The sequence below is a fragment of the Strix uralensis genome, chromosome 6, assembly GCF_047716275.1.
Source record: "Strix uralensis isolate ZFMK-TIS-50842 chromosome 6, bStrUra1, whole genome shotgun sequence".
Taxonomy (NCBI): domain Eukaryota; kingdom Metazoa; phylum Chordata; class Aves; order Strigiformes; family Strigidae; genus Strix; species Strix uralensis.
The window spans coordinates 3,006,043-3,028,822 of record NC_133977.1 but is presented as its reverse complement, the minus strand read 5'-3'; the positions used below and the strand labels follow the sequence as shown (position 1 = coordinate 3,028,822).

Sequence of the window (22,780 nt, the reverse complement as noted above, 5' to 3'; positions counted from 1 at the left end):
CCTGTGAGTAATTAAAAGATGCTTTTCTTGACTAATGATCCCCCTGTTTAGAAATGGGAAGTCGATACTCCTTCACCAGCAGTCAGCTTCAATTTGTCACAAGGCTCCCGAAGTTTGAGCGGCGGTTCTCAGGGCTGCTGGTAATTGCTGGAACCAATTACCAGCCTTCCAAAGCTGACCTAATCAGGGACCCACGGACACCACAACTCAGAGGCCAGCTGGTCCCCTTTCTCTTTCACATTCACGTATTTGTCTGTGCTTGAGTTTTCTGCCGCTTCGCCAACTTTTCGTGCTCACCAGGAGCTTGTTTATTCCCCTTCCCTCCCTGTAATCATGCCAACACCCTCAGTCTGAACTTTGCATCATGCTACTGCTGCACTCATTCCTTGGGGATCCCACTGCACCTGCGCTGCTTTCCACTTTCAGGCTAGAGGCCATCCAAAGTGTTGCTTTTGATCCAGAGACACCGAATGACCTGGAGATCTGCTTATTTTATAAACTGTCTCTCAGACTTAATGAGACCTGGCATGTGTTAACATACCTGAAAATACCTGGGCAATATATCCTTGATGAAAGTAACAGGACTAATGCCTTTTGCTACAAAACTCTCAGGCTTTGAGTTCACACCCTCCAATCCGAGAGCCTTTCTGATCTTCAAAATACATTTCCAGGTTTATCTTTCCCCACGACTTTCCAGAGAAAGAGTTTTAAGTGAATTTGAGTGGACTAGGAAAGAACAGCAGTCTGGTATATTTGATGTGGTTTAAGTTTGATAATGTTTATCTCATTTTTGAGCGTACAAAATTAAAGATTCAAGCTGTACTCGCAGCTCTATTTTTAGAAATATCGGTGACATTTTCCCAAGTAAGATTCCTTAATTATGGCGTGACCTAGAGTAGCCATTTGGCAATCCCTCGTGCAAAACATCCACCTCCCTGGGTCTCTCCACCCTTCCTCCTACTCAACAGAAATGCATGCGATGCCACTGCCATGATTCAGTGATCAGTGCCAGCTTCTTCCAAGCTGAAGGGACTGCTTTTGGAGCCATGTCAAGACTTCCAGGTTCCTTTAAGTCCAGCATGTGAACACTCCTTGAGCGTCACAGCCCAACAGATTCGGTATCTGTGGAGCAGTCAATAACCTTCTTTTGCCCCCAGAAAGCCTGTGGGTTTTCACTGATGGCTTCATCTCCAATAGAAAGACACAACATGAAATAGTGAAACCCATGTATGCTTGATCCCCTCTACAAGTGTCCATTAACAGAGGGTCCATCATTGTGCTGATAACTTTTGGTGCTCTGGGGATGGCACCGTAGAGACAGAAGAGTGAAGAGCCATGTCTGTCAAAGAAACACGTGTGAAGATTGTGTTTATCTAAGGTCTTTTACTGATGCTTTGTGCTAAGCCTTTGAATCACTTGGGGGAACGATTAAGAAGTTTTCTGTTCTTGTGTTTCCAACACTGTGTTTGCAGGCACAGCCTGAAGGTCTGAGCAAACATGGAAAGCCACGGAGGGTGGATTAATAAGTAAATCAAGGAGAATTGAAAATGGGAGCACTAGGCAGGACAGATGTAGGAAGCGGGTCTGCAGGAGGGAATGGGGATATGAACAAGTTCAGGAGAAGCCTGCAGGAAAACATGGGAGCACCTCCCTCTCCCACCTGATGGGGCTTTGGTGAGAACTCCTTAAAGCAGGAGCACCTTAAAGTGTGAGCCCCTGACACGGTGGCTCTCAGACTCCAGCTGATCCCAGAGCTCACCAGGATGGGCTGGAACAGCCCCCCAGCAACAGCTCTCAGCTCTCTGCCCCTTCAGAAGGAGTTCTGCTGAATGCTTCTTTCTTCCCTGATCTCCAAACATCCTTGGACTCCCTCCATCCCTTCTCCACCAGAAGTCCAAATCTCAGCTCCCTGACATATTTCTACTTGCTTACTTCCTTGCCTCCTCCCCCAGTCCCTCAACTTCAGTTGCCTTCTCCCCCTTCAGTCCCTCAACAACAAAAAAAGGGGGTTTGGTTAACCCCATTTCAGGTCCATTGTAGCTGCTTCTGATAATTCCTCATGCAAAACTGCAAACAGCAGTGAGAAAATGGAATGCACAACCTATATCTAAAGAACTTGAACTTATTTTCTTGCCACATCTTGGACAGAAGGATTACGATGCTTAGAGACCAAAGTAAAGTAAAAAAGAAGGAACGTACTTTGAAAAAGCAGACCTTTCAGATATTTACATGAAAAATATCACTTCAGTCCCTGCTGCAAAGAGCAGAAAAACCAGGAGTGGCAAAGCAAGATTACAATTGCTTTGTGGGAAAATTTTCACATAATCTTAATGCTACTTTTTGTAGCAGCTCTTCCATCATAAGTGTGCACTTGGACACATAGCAGGAAATGCGTATTTATAAAATTAATTTTTTTGTCCAAAAATGTTATAGTGCAGGAAAGAAAGTGCAATTTTGTCACTGACAAACATAAGCAGCTGAATATAAACATGAAGATGTACAGAAACAAAGAAGAATTAAAATAAGCCCTGAGCATGAGATACAAAGAGAACAAAGTTGATTTTCTATAAGTAAAATTCAATTTGAAACACAAAAAATGAATTAATTCAAATGGATGGCTCTGTTTTCATCACAGTCATATATATTTTAGATTTTTCATGATAATATCTTTATTATATGAATGCTAAAATAATGGGGGGGTGTTAAAAAATAAAAATCCAGTTGAGTGTAAGCCTTTCTTTTTTAAGTATTTAGAACTGAGGTATCTCTCTAGCTCACCTCAGTAGTAAGGAGCAACATATATTTGTTAGGTGCAACAATATAAGATCTCTGGATTAAACTAATACTAATGACCGAAAGGCAGCAATAAGTTGATTTCAATCTACCTGATAAAATAATTTTCTTTGCTGTCTAATAATATACATGTATACAGCAGACATATAGTTTATGTGTGAACAAAACCTCGGTGTAGGTCTACCTCAACATTTTTATACGCGTAGTCATTCGTCTAAGTAGCCTGATTAATGTACTGGCTTCATTCTCGAAGATGAACCAAAGGTGGCACCACAAATTCATTTTTCAGTGCTAACGAAATAATGCAATAAGAAACAGTTGACTTTATTACAGACAATAGTACAAACCTACTCCTACACCACAGGAGGTGGCCCAGGTATACGCTCCCAGGTTATAATTTCACTTGATCTGGTGTTGGAAAAAAGCAGATCCAGAAATACACATCAACAAAATCAGAACGTAATTCCCTCTGATTTCTCTCATATGCAGGAGGCGAACGCTGAGAGCTAAACCTCCATTGTGCTGTTTGCTACCTGGGGACTGACCAGGGCTTGGATGCAGGCTGCCCCCCTGGAGCTCCCCCTAAGACAATTATAACGCACTTCTGAAGACAACTTCAAAGGTTGGCCCAGCTGTGCAAGGTAGTCCAGAAGGTCCTTCTCCTGCCTGAACCCCCCCTGCTGAAACGCAGTCTGCCAGAGGTCACCCTGCTTCCCCCAAGCCAACACCTTAGTTGTAACTAGTGGCGCTTACACCTCAAATCTACTAAAATCAGAAAAGCATTTTCAAAACATCTTTCTTTGACACTGATCAGATAAATTAAGCATAAAAATCCTTTGGCTTTTGGTAGGACAACATATCGCAGAAAGATTTTTTCACTGTGTTGAGCTATGAGAGGTAGGCAAAATACTGTTCTCATAGGAAACACAGCCCTCCACCAACTTATGATTTCACATAAAAAAAGTAAGCAAGGCCACAGTGAGCAGGACTTTCAACATCTGTGATGAGAACCCAAAGACCCGACAGCCAGGTACAAATTCCTGGGTAAGCTCGAACTACTGAAGGCAGATTATTAATCACAAACTGATAGTCCAAGAGCCAGGAACTTTGTGGCCGACTGAAACAAAGAAACGCAATACAGTATAATTTAGATTGAGGAACAACCAGGCGGGAGGTTTCAATCTCCCACTGCTTTGTCGGTCAGTCAACTGAACAAAAAAAACTGTAGAGCTGCTGAGGAAACCTTCACAAGACTGAAAAAGTAACAGGGTCACTCAACTTTTGACACCCCCCCGCTTTGACACGTGTTCTGCCTGTGCACCCAGTGAAGATATATATACTTAATGATTTTTACAAGGCGTACTCCAAGGGAGAATTTTCAAAGTCCATGTTGTAAAACGTCGTAACGCCCTGCCACCTCTGACTGCAATGCCAAAATGAGGATTTATGTGCTCACAGCTTACAGACTCGACCATGTGCAGTATCACACGCTCCCTGCCCGCTGCGTAGCACGGCCAGATGGAGTAAGAAAGCCTACCTTGTGGAGTCTGATGAAGGTTTCATATGGCCTTGGCTGCTCTCCTCCCAGACGCTGTTTGCCAGCTCGTTCCCGATAGAAGACATCACCTTGATGAGCTCTATAGGCCAGTCATCCAGGTCGAGAGAGCGGACCCGGGACAGGTGCGTGCCAAGGTTTCGGTGTATACCTGAGCATTCGATACATATGAGGGCTCCCAGATTCAAACTGGCCCAGTCAGGGTCTACAGGAAAAAGGACACAAGCAATTAGGACAACAAAACACCTAACAAAACTTTCTAGGTAATGTTTGTGAATAAAGACTTTGGCTCCAGGGGAATAAAAAAATGCAGGTGTCGTGTCCAAAAGCACAGTTGGAAGGTCTTCCAGTAGGGTCAATTTTGCACTACGGAGATACTAACTCTTCTGAGAAACCCTAAGGAGTGAAAAAAGTTATGGAGGGGCGGTCTCAAAAGATGTATCATTCCACCTCCAGTCAAAAGAAAAATATGCATTAGAGAAAAGAAGAAACAAAGAAAATACAAACGCAGTGGCAGGCAGCTGATGATGAAGCAGTGGAGAAAGACCCTCCTTGGGAATCTAGAGCCGCTCGTAGCCAATTACAAGGGAAAAAGGAGAAAAAAAAAAAGAGTGACTAGATACAATGTCTCTGTTGCTAACTATATCAACTCCCTTAATAACCATCTATATCATCACCTACATATGGCTTTTACATCTAACACACTATGGGGTATGTTTTCATCTCTAAGATCAGGGAGATAAGAACTAAGATGAAAATGTGATACTTTGAACAGTCCCAGTTTTAGTGTACGAGCCAGAAGGATTCCACCGACACACACACACAAAAAAAATAACCCCGCAAACGATAAGGCTGTGACAAACCTGACAAAAGCCGGGAAATTCAAAGTCATTTCCCAAGATGGTTCACTTTTTTGTCACTGTCCTGTGTTATTTAAATCTGGATTTGTATGAATCTCCCTGTCTCCAACAAACATTCATTTTAACAAATGCTATGGAAGACGTATGGGAGGAATTTTTGGTGGCTTTTTTTTCCTCCCCCCAGCTGACAGATCTTTTCTCCTCACCTTACCCCAGGCCTCCTGAAGAACTAGTAGGCTATCACAAATGCCAGACAGGAAAACGGTGATTAATTAAGAGGGCAGGCAATTTTTATTCAAATCTAAGTAAAATTTAGAGCTGATAGAAAATGAATTTCCAGTGTCCCCTTCCAGTTGGGAAAATTTCATCCAAAGACTCATTTCGACTTTGTGTAACCCAGAATTGAAAAGTTATTTTTGGCAGTTAGAATATGTGGAAATAAAACATTTCCTAGTTCTTTGCTATGTCACGTTTGGACAAAAAATATGAAAGGAAAGAAGATAATTTTAATTGCAAAGTCCCACATTTCACTGCAGGCACCAATTGACATTTTTTCAGTCAGTCCTTAGAAATCTAAAAATATCCCCCAACAAGAAAAATCCCCCATCTTATTTCACTTGAGCAGAAAACCACATCTTTTGTTTAAACAGTTCCTGTCCATACCAAGTTTTATATTAGGAATATACAGCATTTCAGATCTTGAACAAACAAGGTGAGACAAAACTCCTGCTGTGCTTTCCAAGTCCTTGGTAAGACAACCATGAGATACTCCTTTCCTGCATATTTCTTCAGGTCACCTCCACCAGTTTTGGTGTCTTGCCAGTGGGGGAACCAGTAGTATATGAGAAACACACTAAAAACCCCAAAATACTAATTTGTTAGTAAAAGCTTAAATACAGCAGATTAATAATTTGAAATTTGCAAACTGTGACTTGGAATGAAATCTCTGTCCCTGACCTGCAAAGGCCAGGGTTATCTTCACAAAAAGTGCAACGAGCTCAAAGAGGCACAAACTCAGAATGAAGCAAAAGGAAAAATACTGGTTTATGTTTTTCCAATTATTCTAACAGAACTGATGTTAAGGACCTGACCTCTCTCCCAAATATCTCTGTGTACTTGAAGCACATCTAGTGTATCTTTTACTGAATACATTTTTAAAATACTCACCTACTTCCAACTGACAGTGCTGGTATGATTGAAGTAGTCCACCAAAGCAATAACCGAGAAGTTACATGAAATTTTGTCAAGATAGTATTCTAAATTTCAACAATCTGACAACCCACAGCTGAGTTTGAAGGTGGCAAACTAGGAAAGGCAAGTGTTGAAATCATTATAGACATGCAGTGAAAAAACAGACTTGTTGATCTTGGTTACAACTGGATAATGCAGAGCAAGACAGGGCTCTAATAAGGAGCTTGGACAAGTGACAGCATTCAACGGATTCTGAGAAAAAAATGACATGATATCACTCAGGACATCTATTTCAGTGTGTGTACATGAAAAATGGTTCTCAAAAGGATGTATGCTAGATGACAGAAATCACTACCCACCAATAATTAAGGCAAGTTATTGTAAACTACATGCTCAGGGTTTTGCAATTTGCAATTCACTGCTCCTATCTGCATCTTCCTCTTCACATATGTGGTTGAACACTTCCAAAATCTCATGCTTGAAAATTGTTATCACTGATTTATACTGAAAAAAATCACACGTGGATAGTAAGCCATTAAAACCAGCTTGAATAGTTTCTTTTCTTTTTTTTCAAGACAATGATAAAAAAATCAGCTCCCTTTTCCTGCTGATGCTAAGAGTAATTCTGAATTGGAGGATGCTCAGAAGCATTTTAAGTGCTTACAAGCACTCACTGCGCTTTCCTCCAGTATGCACACATCCAGATTTGATGGTAAAAGAAAAAGTCCATTCAATGCAGCTAGAGGTGCTATAAAGCTAGTTTCCCCTCTTTGTTTTACTTAAGATTTGTCAAAAAAAAAAGAGCTGATTATGTCCAGAATATGATCACTGAATATATCCAGAGTACAAATATAATCACTGAGTATTTCCAGAGCACAATTTTCAGCTGTCCATATTCCTAAAGGTGTTTAGCGCTCTCCTCTAGAAACCTCCTCCCCACTTTGACTTGCACCTCAATCAGACTGATCATTTGAAGGTGGAAGCTCTTGGAACAGCTCTTTTAGGAGAATAACCTCTCCCCACTGTCTCCTTTATTCCCTTGGACCTGAGGTGGCTGATGAAAGGCTTTGCCATACTAAATCCTCATGAGTTCTGCATGTGTAAGATAGCTCTGGGCTGAGCAGAGGGAATCTCTAAAGGGAGGGGCAGAAGAGCCAGGGAAAGACAAAGCAGGGGTGAAAACATCTTGCAGAGTCACAGCAGAAGAGAGAGAAAAGTTTGCATCTTTTCTACTCTTTGAGAGATTTTTTTCTATTCCGCATATAAAATTGAATCTTGTGATAGGTATGGTAGGCTTGCCAGGGCCACCCAAAGTAGTGCTTCAGTGTTTGGCTCTCAAATACAAAATATACCGTAGTAAGTTATTAGACTCCTGGACTTGAAAACTCTCCTTCTTTAAGCCCTCCCTCTTTTCTTCTGCAACGGAAAAGACCTGATATTCCACACTCGCCAGATATCTTGAAAGAGTGACTCATATTTGTCCTCTCATCTGCTCTTTAAGCAGTAAGACTGGAAGAGCTAAAATCCTTCAGGGTTTGCCTAAGCCATTTGATCATTCTCAGTGCCTTCTCCAGACAGAATTCAGCATTGGGACTCCCATGCTCTGGGAAAAGGCAACATCAGTTTCCTTCTGAAACATGAGATGAGATCTTCTTGGGCAAAAACTCCAGCACCTAAAGAGCTGGGATGGGAATGTTAAAAATTGCTGTGGGATGGGAATGTTAAAAAAGAGGACTTTGAAAAACTTTAGTGTGAGACTGCCGAAGGGCCAGAAGGCTGGCGGCACACAGATGCTGCTGGTACTACTGCTGCTGATTATCATACAAGGCAGAAATTCCCCCGTGAAACAAAGTGCTGTGATGAAGTGCTAAAAAGGCAAAGAGCTCTAGAAGGAGGAAGAATGAGACTTCTGAAGTGGAAGATTGATGGCTCTTGAATAGAACTGAGGGACAGCAACATCTCATATTCCTTTGCTCCCAAACATCTGGCTTTGTGAAGATGCAAACTACCTAAGCTTTCCATAGGAGAGCTGGTGTTTGTGATGCTAAATCCTCCGGGGGTAAGGACTTGTCCAGACTAGGCAGAAAGGCTGAGAAGAAAATAAAGCAAAGCCTGGCAGAAAAAGCAGCAGGCTGAGGTTCACCTCATGTGTGTGTGTGTTTACATCTTAAGATACATCGCTTTGGCAATACCTCAGATTTCTCAAAAGGAATGACGGTGGCCTTAGAATTAGGAAGGCCAAACGCCAAGAGGAGTCATAGATGGTATAAAGCACCTCCAAGAATACAAATTAAGAGGTTCCAGTTGAGATGCCAAAATCACCCTGCCCCACCCCCCCCAAAGCTACACAGCAGAGCGTTGAGTGCTGCCAAAAAGGGCAGTCCCACCCTGCCCTCTCCCAGCAACATGTTCTTGGCACATCCCTCCTGCTGGCACCACGCACACGTGGCCAGCTTGACCCATGAAGTGATCTGGATGAAAACCAACCTGGCTGAAATGAAAGAAAAAAAAAAAAAAAAAAGGAAAAGAAAAGAAAAAAAAAAAGAGAAAAAAACCCAGTGCTGCTTTCGTGCACAATCATTTTCCTGATTAAGTATCTAGCTTGGCTGCATAAATACTGGGGTATGTGCATGACTGAGGAGAGAAACACACACCTTGGGGATAGCGTGGACTCTGGGTAGAGCTGAAACGGATCATGGATACATCAGAAGGACATGCCTGGGTGTGGGAAGTCGTCTGCAGTGAAGGGATCACACATTCCCCCTCTGCCTGGGAGCAGTAAGCAGGGTCTAGGAAGATGCCACCCACAGACAGTCCGGAGCAGAAATCTGTAAAACTCCCAGCGTGGTCTGCTCAGAGACAGCAGTGAGTACTTCAAATGAGCTAAATATACATCTAGGTCACTTGAAGACCCTGTCCTTCTCATATACACAGCACAGCATCTTATATGCCTTTTAGTTAACATTATCAAAGCTTTGGTGTAAACCTGAACAACTACCAGGTCAAGATGAAAGAACACTAATAAATAGGAGTCACTTTGGCCGGTATATGTTAAAATACCAGCCAAACCAACATTTTCCCTTGTTTATCGCATGCTGTACTACTAGCCAGCGGAACGGAAAGACCTTAATTTATCAATGTTGCTATCATTTCTCCATCTGTGAAAAGTCCCTGTGAAACAAACTGTTCTGACAGCATCCCCGTCCTGGTGCTCAAAGCCTGGCCCAGCCAGGGCTCACACCCCTGCGTGCTGAACCGCCGGGGACAGGGCAGCTGCCTTTGTTCTTGATCCATCTCCTATGGACGGCATACGAACATCTGACAGTTTACAAAGAAGCAACTTAAAAGCAGTCTGTATGTGAAGCCAATTTTGATGGTATGGAAAAATCTTTTTTATTTTAAACGGCTGTTAATGTGCTAACCACCGTCCCTTCGAGCCTTCTAAGGATGAAGCAGGGGATAATACATTTTTTTGGTGGATGACTGAATCAGCTAAATTGTTAACTATACAGACAGCAAATTAGTCATGCAAAAGCACTTGCAATTCCGTTTGAACCTTCATTTTAAAGTGAACTGGGATGTCAGAATGGCTTAGACCAGTAGTGAAAATCCTAAACAGATAGTCTTAAAAAAAAATGATACCCAGATCAAAATAAATGAATAATTTCCCATGTAAAATCACAAAAGTTCTGACTTTCAGATATCAAAGAAATGAAAATGCACAAGTTCTCAATCCTTCTGCTTCTACAACTAATTGCTTTAGAGCAAGAGTACTTCCTTTTTGTGGCTTTGTTGCAAACCCCTGGAACTAAAAAGCACCAGAATAATGACCTCAGCCGGGGTTAGTGAGGTGAACCGCAGCTCAAAGTATTCTTGAGAACACTTTTCTGAGCACTAAGTATATGTTTTAAAAAATAAGAAAAGGGAAAGAAACACAAAGGGGAAGAAAAAAAAAATCCCAAATCAGTTTTCTAGTATCCAGATATAATGAGAAATGACTTTGGTTTGTTCTGACAAGTAACTCTAAAAAAACCAAACCAAAAAAACACCAATCAAGCTCTACCTCTTTGAAAATATTACCATGGCACATGTGCCCTCTCCACGCAAAAGAGGAGGAAAATGGAACCAGCTGATGTCAAACAGCAAACTTCTTTTTCCTTTCCTTCAAAGGAAAGTAAAGAAATGCTGACATTTAAAGTGACACGTGAAACAACAAGGGGAAAAAACTAGGATGCATCCGACACAGCACATATTAAGTATAAATGAACATAAGTCTGATTAAACAAACTCCATAATGAAGAAGAAATGTGCAAACAACATACGGAACATAATACCAAAAAAGACAAAGCCCATGGCAGGTGTTCACTTGGCCCAGGAGAAGAGGTGAATCTTCTGAAGGCATGTGGCCGTACTTACTCTGTGCTTCGCAGTCCACGCAGTGGGAATTGCCTCTGATGTTCCTTATGGACTGAAGGGCCATGGCCTCGTTCTGACTCGTCAGGCGGGACTGTGTATATTTAAAGAAACACATAAGCAACAAATAAGAACCCAACAAAATTAGATGACACAAGTGTCAGCTGAATGAATGGCAAAAACAAAGCTTAGCCCACGGTTGAATGAATGTGATCAAGGAACCTCAAGTCCTTGGTTTGCCTCTCAAGAAATGGTGATCCTTTGGCATCTCCAAGGACTGCAGGTCCACGCCTGCCAAGCAGGGACTCCTCTTTCCTCCCATGCTTCTTGACGGCTCGGGATTTCTCCCAGAGCTCTCTCCATTCTGTGCAGGAGCTCCCAGTGTTTTGGGGTCTCCAGCGTGGATTCTAACAAGTGGAGAAATCGCACAGAGGAAAACTGAGCTTGAAAATGAACCCTGCTATTCACAAGAACAGTAGTCACAGTGTAGGTTTGCTTCTTGAGATAAATTAGATAAGAATATTATTTTATAAAATCAATTTCTTTTATTGATGTGTATGCTTTTGCTAATGAAGACTAAGGGATGGTTTGCAAAAGGAGCTGATACCTTTTTATCATCAAAAGGTCAGATTTAATCAGATGGCTCCCATTTAAATTCTCTCCATGATGACTTGCCAGTGACCTCTACTTGGACCCGGAGAGACTGTCACGATGTACAAGTAGTTCAGCTCTATCCAACTAAACTGTCTCGTGGGCTCTCTGAGAAGAAAATTGTTAGCAGCTGATGGGACTCTGCAATGAACTCATTTAAGCAGGATGAGGACCAGGTCTTAAGTATGGCCATGTGGAGGTATGTCCTTCTGTAATAAGCCTGTCCAACTAACTGCACTTTACTATTCCAGCTAGTTCTTACACGTTTTGAGACCTCAGTAATACTTTACAGAAAAAAACCTCTCTGAGCTACTTACCACTCACTCTTTATCCTCTTCTGTATTAGGATTTTTATACAGGTGTTAGTGTACAAATTTCCTCTTTTTTGCTTCCTTAACACATATATTAGAATGTAAATCCACGAAAGGCAAGAAAACATGTAAGCAGTGATTTTTCTCTATCTCAGAAATACATATTGGAAGTAAATAATTTTTTTAAACAAAATGGGAAATATATTATGATGATGATAATTACTGGTGTCTGATCTACTCTGGTAGATCAGGTCAATGAAAGCAGGCATTCATTTCAAAATATGAGTCTCCCCCTTGCAACATAAAATCATTAAAGACAACTGTTAGGTGGATAACGTTAATGGATCTACAGGTCTGAACAATTATTGCCCATCTCCCTCCCTTGACTACCACTCAGCACCTTGCTCTCTAGTTGTGAAGAGTTTGCAGACACAGAGACTCAAGAAGCAGAAGGTTCTCCTGCCCTTCCAAAAACGAACAATGGCTGAAGAAGTCTCAGATTCTAAACATGTAATCTGTTCCCCTTTCCTGTCAAAATACATGTTTAGAATCTGAGACTTCACTGAAAGCACTGTGAAGTAGAAGGCCTGTGCCTCTTAGGCCATGTTCTTCTTCTTCCAAAAAGCTTTGATGAACTGCTCCTGGATTTGCTTTGTGTTACATTAGTTAAGGCAGAAAACCATAAAAAATCAATTCAGTGTAATTAAAGAAAAGAAAAATTGCGCATATGCTTTGATTTCTGTGATTTGTTTTACTTCATCATAGCAGAATCCTATGTCTGAACATTACTGCACATCTACGGTTAGGCCAACCAGAATGTTTAGTTAAATTTTGCCACGTAGGAGCTTAGTAGTTTTAACTAGAGATTTGACTAGTAAATACACAGGTTTTGGGGTCTGCCTCCATTCTTCTCTGAGACAGGCTTTTCCTAAAGGGCCTTCTGCAGACCTTTAACCTGAAACAAACCTGAATCTGCAGCAGTGGACTACACTACACTACTTCTCTGTGAGGAGAGTCCATGACCTAGCTCCAAGTTTCAGTCAAAATTTTAAAAGCAATACCCAAGGCAAAAAAGATAATCCAGGAGGTCCATTAATTCAATTGCTGTGAAAAATAAACTGTAGAACAGGCTACAAGCACCAGCTGTCTTGAAATATCTGAGATACGCCTGCAGGTCTAAGGCTGCTCTGTTGTGTGCGTAATACTTGCATGTCTCTAGGAGTACAGGTTTAAAATTCAGAGTTCCTGATTTGGCTTTCATCTTAATGATCATCCATCCATTACTTATTTTCAGTATTACTCTGGGTACCATACCTTGTTCTTGCTGCTCTCACATGACTGTAAACTGGCCAAGATCTGACTCTCTATGGCTTGTACCCACGCATCTCTTTCTTCATATGTGGTAGCTTCAAAGTGCCAAGTCTGGCCGGTGAGAGAGACAATGATAAACTCAAAGTTTTCTTCTTGTTCTGAAAAAAACATTCAATAGGAAGGAAAGATTAAGTTTAAGGATATCGACAGCTAGGCCTGAACAATCTTGGTTGATGAGCATTTCTGCAATGTAACGAGAAAATGCAGTTGTGGACAGCTGAGGTTTGAGGCTGGATATATCCAACCACCTTGCAGTTGCACAATGCATCAGAAAATGACTTGTGGATCCATTGCTTTTTCCTCTCCAGGTGTTAGGCAGATAAAGTACTGTTTTGGGTAAATATTCAGTTCCTGTGTGAGTTTGGTATTGAGTCTACACCAAGTGGCTAGCAAGCATCATTTTGATTTAAACCCGAGGTGCTAAGAGCTATATAATGTAAAAATCAAGGTGTGTCACAAAATAACTTAAAAGATGAATGGACTATAAAGAGCTGACAATACAGAAAATTTGACAATTTACCCTCTTCCTTCAAGAAGTTTTTTACATGCACAGATATATTAAAAGCAGATGTGTACATTTTCTTGTCTACAGCACAAATACCCTGGGTTATAATACAGAATTAAAATCAGTTCAACCTATTCAACATTCACGTTCGACACGGGAGATGAGAAAATGATCTGAGAAGCTAGCAGAAAGGGTCAATGAAATATCCTTAGGGCTACTAGAGTATAAGGACAAGTATTCAGGCCAGAGGACCGCGGCATATGACAATACCAGCAGAACTGAACTAAATGGACACGCACTCTAACTACACATGGGACACCAAAGTCAAATTAAAAAAATCAAGGAAGCTGAAACAGAGTGAGTGGAATTGGGAAGGGCAGGCACGAAGCATGAAAGGAAAAGAATAATAGAGCACAAAGTTCTGGTGAACATCAGCCATAATGGGCTTTAGAAAGAGCATTTACATTCGCTTGTCTGCTAATGACTTATTATATATTCAGAGCCATGAAACTCCTGCATTACCTTGTCATCCATAAGCGTGCAAAGATAAGTGACAAATCTAGCACTAGCTTTAAAGACAGTACTGCTGCTCACTGGCAGTCATTTTCTCACGCTGTGGGACAACTGGTTTTCTTTGATAAACTCCATGCTAGCAAGGCCAGTGCTTACACTGCTTTTATGATGCCTTAGAAAATAGTAGAAGGTTACTTTGCACGTTGAGGTGAGAATAAACACGGAGGTGAAGGTTATTTCCAGGTGCACGAGGGCACTTGAAGCAGCAGTCTTACTAAAGAAATAGTGTGCGGGATAAGCAGGAAAAGAAAGGTAAGAGAAACGACGCTACTGTACAGCTACAACTACTTTTCCATTTCAGCAATACTGTGTTAGAAACAAACAGGTAGAATCATTATCCAAAATGCTATGAATAAATGATGGAAAAAGGCACATTTATCAAACAGAGCTTTCAAGAGTTTATCGGGAAGACGTTAAGAGGAACTACTCAACAGTAAAGGAAATGACATTCAGTTCTGTGTGCTGTCTCCTGCAGGACAACACGGTTATGGTCTTCTTCTTCCGTGGAAGTGGTATGGCATTTGGGGAGCCATAACTGCGTATGCCTGTACCTCTCCCCATACGGTCAGTGGGGAGAGGTACAGGGATATGCAGTTACGCCTACGTTGATGAAAACAGGGGATGACGGTGAAGGAAGAGAGCACGAAAAACTGAATCCCACCTGAAGCAGGCCCCCTGCAGAGTCCTTTTTAGGAAATTCATTTTTAGGTCTTTCAATGGCTTTTAAGTGATAAAACTTTGTACTCCTGAAGTCTTACTAAAGGAGGATTTCCAAACGCTTGTCATTAAAAGTTCAGAAAAGCCTCTAATATAAATTACGCGGTGCGGGTGGTACCGACACATGTGTATTGTTACTGCAGGGATCCTGCAACACACAGTATTACAAAGGCCCTTTTCAGCCTCGCTCCATTTTCTGCACCTCATGCCCTTCTCCCTCAGCCCTTCCCTCCTCCACTCACAGCTCTGTTCCAGCCTGCATCGTATTTTCCCTGCACCTCTTTCCCCTGCCCATATGCCATACCACTCCTACAGAAGCCATAGGTCTGGTCTAAGCTGAAGGAGCTGCCTGCTAGAGAAAACAGTCATTTTGCCACCTCAAATTAAAAATTCCCCACACCTCCCCTTTTAGGCAGGGAAGAGGCCCTGTAGGGATGCAAAAACACAGAAGAGGAAAACGAGAGGAGATTTCTCCAGCACGCTGGCAGGGCTGACTTCTCAATGCATAATAACTCGAAAGAATATACAGTATATAACTAATGCTCAAGAAGTACATATGGTGTATCTCTAGAGTCTCTCTGCACTACTCCTGTACCAGTTCATCCCAGCATTTAAGTACTAGGTGACCTTCCAGCATTACAATTCCAGGCGTTAAATGAAGTATATACAATCAAGCTGTAGCATCACTGAATCCTCCTATCTCCCATTTTCCAATAATCCCAATCACATACATGAAGCTGGTTTGCCCAAGAAGGGCTTATGAAAAATAAACTCTGCAATTCAGCCGGCGTACCATTTAAAAGCGAGGCTGAAATACCATCCTCACAGCAGTACCTCTGCAAGCTTTGTTTTCCAGAAATGCTACAGAGTTATTCCCCTGCTTACAGGAGACCTACGGCAGAGGACACAAACCCGGCTATTCAGGCGAGTGGAGTGCAATTCAGGAAACACCTCCAGCCATTTCCCGTGGTCGCTCTTTTATAAGCCAAGTCTCCTTGTCCCAAAGGAAAGGCTCCCTTGTTTCATCTCCTGACCTTTTCTGCTGTGACCAGCTGACACCGTTGACAAAAGCTGTAAAGACCTTACAGCCCTTACACAGCCTTTGTGGCTCGGGATCGCAAAGTCCATGTAACATGCCAGTAAGTTTGTCCCTGTACGGCCCCACCGTGGGTTACGAGGGCTGCAGTGTGTTTTAAGGCTGGGCTGGAAGGACATTTTCAGTTCATCAGTAAGTCAGCTGAAAACTTGGTCATCACTGATGATACATTAAGAACATGGAAGTCTTCACCCTCTGATATCCACTGAAGCTTCAGGTTTACTCCCTAAAAAGCTCAGATGAAAAGCAACTGCGTCAGTTGAAAACGTGTTCAATAATACATTTTCTGCTTAAATACACAATTTTTTTTTTTTTTTTGTAAGTGCAAGTGTGAAACAAAGCAGCAGTGCCTGCTCCACGACACCCACAGGGCAATGCCTACAAAAGACGAGTAGCAAACATGTACGTCCTTAACCACCGCATACATGAACAGGAAAATCCAGGCAGCAGAATGAAATTGTTCAGTTTTACTCTTCAGTAAAATTATAGGTTGTGCTATTTAAATCCCTGTGAGCCCAATCACAAAATTTTATTAAACAGTTTTCCATGTTTAACAGTTATTCATAGAAAGGTCCACTATAATAGTATTTTAGCACCATCAACCTGTCGAAATCAACCTGCCCAATTACTCCAAACTACATTAATAACACCGGATATTACACTAATTGTGTCCAGTTTCTATGCAGACGAGGTCCCATGGGGCTAATTTTGCATCCTCAGGGGCAAGCAACTCAGCCATCAACCTGATTTCACTAGGAATCCCTCCTCATTACACAAGTCCAGGCTGTCAAACTTTTTTTTTTTAAAAAAAGGTTAATGGGCCAATCAGTCATCAATTATTTCCTGGAAGGCCAGCAGACAAAGGGTTAAAGTGCGAAGAACCAGCTGCAACTAATTTCCATTTGGAAGTTATTATCAACAGGAGATATCTAAAATGCTGCTGTTGTTGTTTGTTTTGCTTTTTTTTTTTTTTAAGTGGGAAGGGGTGGCTAGGATGGGAAATGAGCTGAAACTGTAAGATTATGATGACATGGAACCTAAAGCATAAGAGATTTTTTTTAGTGGAAGTGGGCATGCAATCAGTGAATTTTAGGAAAACCATCATAACCACCACACCACTTCCAAGAAGCTACACAGTACCACTGTTTATGCTGCACATACTGTTTTGCCATTGTCTTTTCATAGTAAAGTTACTGCATTTAGCCCAAGTTAACATTTATTTTGCTCTGCCAAAATAGAGACACTGCCACAGCCCACCCACTTACAGAAAACAAGATATACAATTTCTTAGAAGTAAAGGACTGTGCAAGGGAAAACAAACATTTAGGCATGGTCTCACTGCATTCCCGTGCCAATGCCTCTGTTTATTGTACGTAACAGAGATCAGATTTAGAAAACTACACTGAAAATAACTACAGGATACAATTAGTCTATAACTTGTTCCAGAGAACTCAATTAAGTCTACTAAAATGCAGGGAAAACACATGTCAAGAAGCAGTTACGCCTCTTGGTATCCCCCAAGAGCAGTTCTAAATGGTGTGCGTGTATCAGTTTGTTCGCAATTTCCACTTTCCACATCTCTTATTCTCAATATTAAGAACTACATCAACAGCCACCGACACCTTACACCAGTGCCGGGTAACCACAAGCACAGACTGAAGTCAACAGAAGACAAGGGCCCCTTTCCACCAGGTACTCTACAGCTGGAAATTATACCCAGCCCAAAAGTTTGCTTTTAAACAAAAAAAAATAGTTCTACTTTTCCATGGGTATAAAACAAAGACTTGTCAGGCTTAAGGCATTTCTCACAGGCATACATGACTATTTTGCCAAAATCACAAATAAAACTGGATCTTCTAGCTTCCAAGCCAACCAGCCTCTTTCACTAGGTGCCAGACTGTGCATTTTCAACTTTGCCCAATGTAGCTGTCATCAGAGGATTCTGGTATGGCTGCTAATTAACAGTAACTCACTGTGCACGTCTGGTGGGTGATGCCACTCACACAGGAAACACTTCCCAGAAACAAGAAGTCAAGTGCAGAACCAAAAGATTCTCAATGGTGTATTTCAAACATCTGTGAAGCATCTTCAAGAGTTGAGGTTACAGCTTGAAACCTAGTCAAGCCTGCCTCGAGTAACACCGAGACCTATTTAAACTCCCTTTTTATCACGCCCTCCTCCCTCTCTCAAAAATCGCTTCTGCTCAAGCACCCTTCTTTAATAACCCTTCATCTTTTCAAAAGGATGACAATGAAAATCTGCCGAGGTGCCCTAGCAATCAACATTAGATGTTTACAGTATACTATTTGTTTACAACAAAGGCGGGTGTTATTTACGTACTATATAATGTTAACTATTGTTACCTTTTGCCACTTGGTGTAAATTATCCCTGTAACTCTGAAGATAAGTATGTTTATTAGCTGCCTCAATTAAGGAAATATTTGTGCCATGTCCCACTGGGCATGACTATGCTAATACTTCTCTCCCCTTTACAAACCCAGTGTCTAAATCTAATTAGTTTTGAAAATCAACCCTATCAGGACAATATAGCTCTGCTATCGGTTGCCCACAGCTCTTGATAAAGGTTGTGTTCCACTGGAAGAATTTTTCAGCGGTACTGTTTTAAATCGCTACCCGTGAGTGACAAACTAGTGATGAAAGGCTGGTTTCTAGCTCAAGGCACTAAGACCCCCCTGCCATATGTACATATTGTTTTATTTGGATGCCAAGACAACACGGTTTAAAGAAATCCATGAAGCAGTTTTAAAATTCAGTTCATACAGTACGTGAGTCTATACTTGCATTAGGTGTTGCCTAACACGTTTCAAGCCTGCGGTTTACTTTTTAAATTATACGTTTTTCAAAGCTGAAGAGCTCGCTTAACCGAGAGGTGTTGCAAAGCAGAGTCTATTGGGCAGAGCTTATCTCGGGTGCTCTGAACAGCCTCCCCCTCCATCTGCCATAGTTCGCAAAAGACAACTTTCTGCATAGGCACAGCTCCACGGCAGCAACGGCATCAGTAACTTTCAAACAAAAGGTAGTTTAGGAGTTAATGAACATGCAGAAGAAAAGTTTTCCATGAGAGCCTGCAACTCTGATGAAGCACTGTGTAACATGTCACATACATAACTATGAAGAAGGGAAATATGATTTAATAACTTTATGCATGTTAAACCATAACATGCAGAGCACAGCCATTTAATTTTGTAATGATGCTCCTTTCTGCTGTGCTGCAAAGTCCGCTGATACAGGAAAAATAATTCTGTCTTTTAATAATACTGCTATGATAGCAGGTACAAGCAACTCCAGCCTATCTTAAAACCAGAGCGGGGTCTGTTTTAAGTGTAACACACTGATACTACATAACTTTCAACGTAGAGAATCACAGGATTGCTTAAAGCCTGACCGCCTGCAATAAGGAGCAGGTGGGACTTTTTCATTTGTCAGTGGCTCCCTACAGAAGAAACCCAAAATCTGAAAACTAAAGAGTTTTAGTCAAACTCTAAAAGTAAAATTTCTTGCAATCGTACAAAACTGATGAAGGAACGTCAGCAGAGGACATAGCTGTACAATGCCCTGCTTCTCTCAGCCCTCAGAAGTTAGAATCACAGAATCATCTAGGTTGGAAAAGACCTTGAAGATCATCTAGTCCAACCAAGTTAGAGTGCTTCAGCTGTGATCTTACACCCAGCCATCTCTGTGAAAATCCTACCCCCTTCCTCGCTCCTCTGTGACCAGGACAGACCCACCAGTAATGCAGTAATTTTGCTATCGGACAGCCAAGTGAGAGGAGCCACATTCAGGGAGGACTCTCAGCTTTGCACAGTGTAGAGCAAAAGGTGACCCTCTGTCAGCACAAGAGACCCACCACCCTGAGGACCATCCATATACCTGCTCCTGCCAAGCATCTACGGAACAGTTGCAGCACCTAAGCTGTAGATTTCTCCAGCTTAATCGGAGATTTTGCTACCTGGAAGCATATAGAAAACCTAAAAATAATAGGACCGGCATTAAAAATTATCGGAGAGGCTGTTTTCCAGATCAAGCTTTCAAAAATGGAACTGTACATGACAGAAATATTTTTGGTCTGTAAAAAGGTTTAAGAGCAATTGAGCAAGCATGCGCTAAAGACCAAATCAGATTTGTTATTCTGGACTGTCATTTCCTATCATGGTTCTCTTTTTTGAAGGCATAATTATCTAAACATGTGGCTTCTAATACTTACAATGCTCATTAACTCGACATTTGCATGTCTTGCCATTCCGGCTTTAACACAAAGGTGTTAAAGGTACCAGCTCAAAGATGCAAAGCTATGAAGAACACTAAACGTTCAGTTTTTAGCTGGGATAATACTTCCAAAAAAAGCTACCTTTCAGAATTTCATTTTGATGATGTCTCAAAACTCTTTGGACCATGGCCATCAGGAACATGTTCCATATGCTTATCCAAGGTGCCTTTGATACTTAGTTTGATCAGCAGGATAAAAGATTCCTCAAACTAGACAAGCCCTAAAAAAATTTAAATGTTTATCTGTAAAACGCAAGGGAATTCTTTGTACTTGTTTCCCCTGTTGCAGTTTAATAACAGGTGGATATAAAATCACAAGCTTCTCAAGCAGTAAATTTGTAACCACAAACATGCTCACACACTGATTAGAAGAAAAATCTGGCTGGGAGATGACAAACAGCAAATACATACAAAATTATAAATCACTAAAAAGTATCCAGTTAAGTTTCCTATTAAATTGAAAAAAACCCCCTCAAACGTAACACTGTCAGGCAATCATTTTCTCTCATTTCATATTTGGCACTTCATACTTGATAACAAAAGGATGAAAATAGTTTTGCAACTGTTGCTCTGAAAGGTAATAATTTTACATTTATACTGAGAAATAAAACAAAATTATAATTAAAAAAGCTTCCTTAACAAGCTGCAGTAAAATCACACTTTTGTTTCCTACGTACACTTTGTCTGGCAGTGAGAGCAAGGCATCCAACAGCAATACAGCAGTAATTGTGCAAAAAAAGGACGGTGATATAAATCACCAAAGGTTAATGATCAGGATGTGAACAGAGGGACTTGTTTACAGAAATAGCATGCAATTTAAAATTTACAAGAGATTTAATGCCACTGCTTGGCAATCACTAAAATCAACAGCCCAGAAAACAGTGACATTAAGAAAAATATTACAGTTATAATCATTCCAAAATAAGTCAATTAGTGTTAGGGCATGCGCTTGCGATTACTTGACCCATTTGGTTCGCACTTAAGTGAAGAAAAAAAAAATCCCCCTCCCTTATACCGAGATTACTGAGTTGTGACCTATTTTGCATTCCCTGTTTCTTACACCATCCTTCTTACATGCTGTTGGAGATGGTGGCAGAGGTTTTTTTTTTTTCTCTCCTTGCCTGGCTTCCAAGTAATTCTGACCTTTGACATTTGTAATAATAAAAAAAAAAAAAAAAAAAAGAAGTTTATAATTGTGTTGTTCAAATGAAGGTGGAGGGGGGGAAAAATATAAAATTCAATGTGCTATTATACAAAAGCCATGACGGCTGTCTTTGGTGGAAAAAAAGCAATGTAAGTCAATTTGTGAACTTTGGCACCAGGTGACCTTTAGAAATACAACAATATACAGAATTTACAAGCAAGAGTAGCACATGCAAATGACCCGGCACTGTCTCGCCTTTGGATTAGAGCTGCAAAGAGCATTATGGAGAAGGCTTGCACAAAACAAATTAAGACTGTTACTTAAATGTCACGGCACACTATTGTATTTGGCTACAGATCATTACACCTGATACTAACACTTTTAAAAACTGTAATAACTTGGGAAATATTACATTGAGTGCCCACATGTAGAAAGGGAAAATATATATATATATAAAAAAATAAATAAAAGAAGAAAATGGGTTCCTGAAGTAATTTAAACATCACCACGACTAGAGGGAAAGGTCAAAATTTAAGTAAGCTGAAAGGAACATGAATGGCAAAATAAAACGCACAAACAAAAAGATGAAAAGACCAACTGGAATGACTCTGCAAACACGAGATGAAAGCACGCATGCTTTGGGCAAATTTGATTTCCATGCCCACACTGGGTAAGGGAGAGACGCAAGTAGGACGATTTTCAGAAAAGCATTTAAAAAAAGGGGTAAGAGAGGAGGTGTTCATCTAAAACGGGTGGGTTTGTTACCTTCGGTGTTGGTGCTGCTGCTGCTGTATATATTTCGCAGGCTACCAACACGGTTTAGTTTCCAAGCTTTGCGTTTGGCTGCATCCAGAGAGCAGAAGGGGAAGAGAAAAAAAAGAGAATAAAAATAAAGAAAAAAGGAGGAAAAAAATAAATGAAAAAGGGGAGAAAAGAAACATCAAAATAGCATGTGAAGTAAAATACAAGCACAAGCCTGCTAACACGTGAAGAGCTACACACAGAAAATGCAGACAGGACTATACAGCCTCTCCAATCCACGGACGATACAGAAAGCTTCTTATTGAGAGTGATTTTTTAAGTCTCTACAACATGACACGATTTGACAAGATTAAATGGATCCGCTATTGGAATAGACAAAACCAGACCAGTAGAAGTAAAAAAACGCAGGAAGTATCTGTACAGAGGATACATGACTAGACAAAACAGCTACTGTAAAATGCGATTTAACGATTAACAAAACACAGCCAGAGAAGAGCTCTTTTTCCTCCAAAAGCCTGTATTAATCACTTGCTGCCTACAGTTCACCTTTA

At 41.0% G+C, this 22,780-nt stretch overlaps 1 protein-coding gene across 9 annotated transcripts in view; it reads right to left on the bottom strand.

The window, feature by feature from the left end:
* The window catches only part of AGAP1 (ArfGAP with GTPase domain, ankyrin repeat and PH domain 1), a 398,735-nt gene that overhangs the window by 40,187 nt on the left and 335,768 nt on the right, over positions 1-22,780 (bottom strand). For 6 of the 9 annotated variants that reach the window (XM_074872505.1, XM_074872512.1, XM_074872511.1 and 3 more), the window contains 4 exons: positions 22,233-22,310; positions 13,089-13,243; positions 10,816-10,906; positions 4,331-4,553 (listed from right to left, as the gene is read on the bottom strand). In XM_074872505.1, coding sequence (XP_074728606.1) covers positions 4,331-4,553; positions 10,816-10,906; positions 13,089-13,243; positions 22,233-22,310 — 547 coding nt within the window. The remainder of the gene's footprint in view (positions 1-4,330; positions 4,554-10,815; positions 10,907-13,088; positions 13,244-22,232; positions 22,311-22,780) is intronic. The other 3 variants (XM_074872508.1, XM_074872510.1, XM_074872513.1) reach the window with 1 other exon arrangement.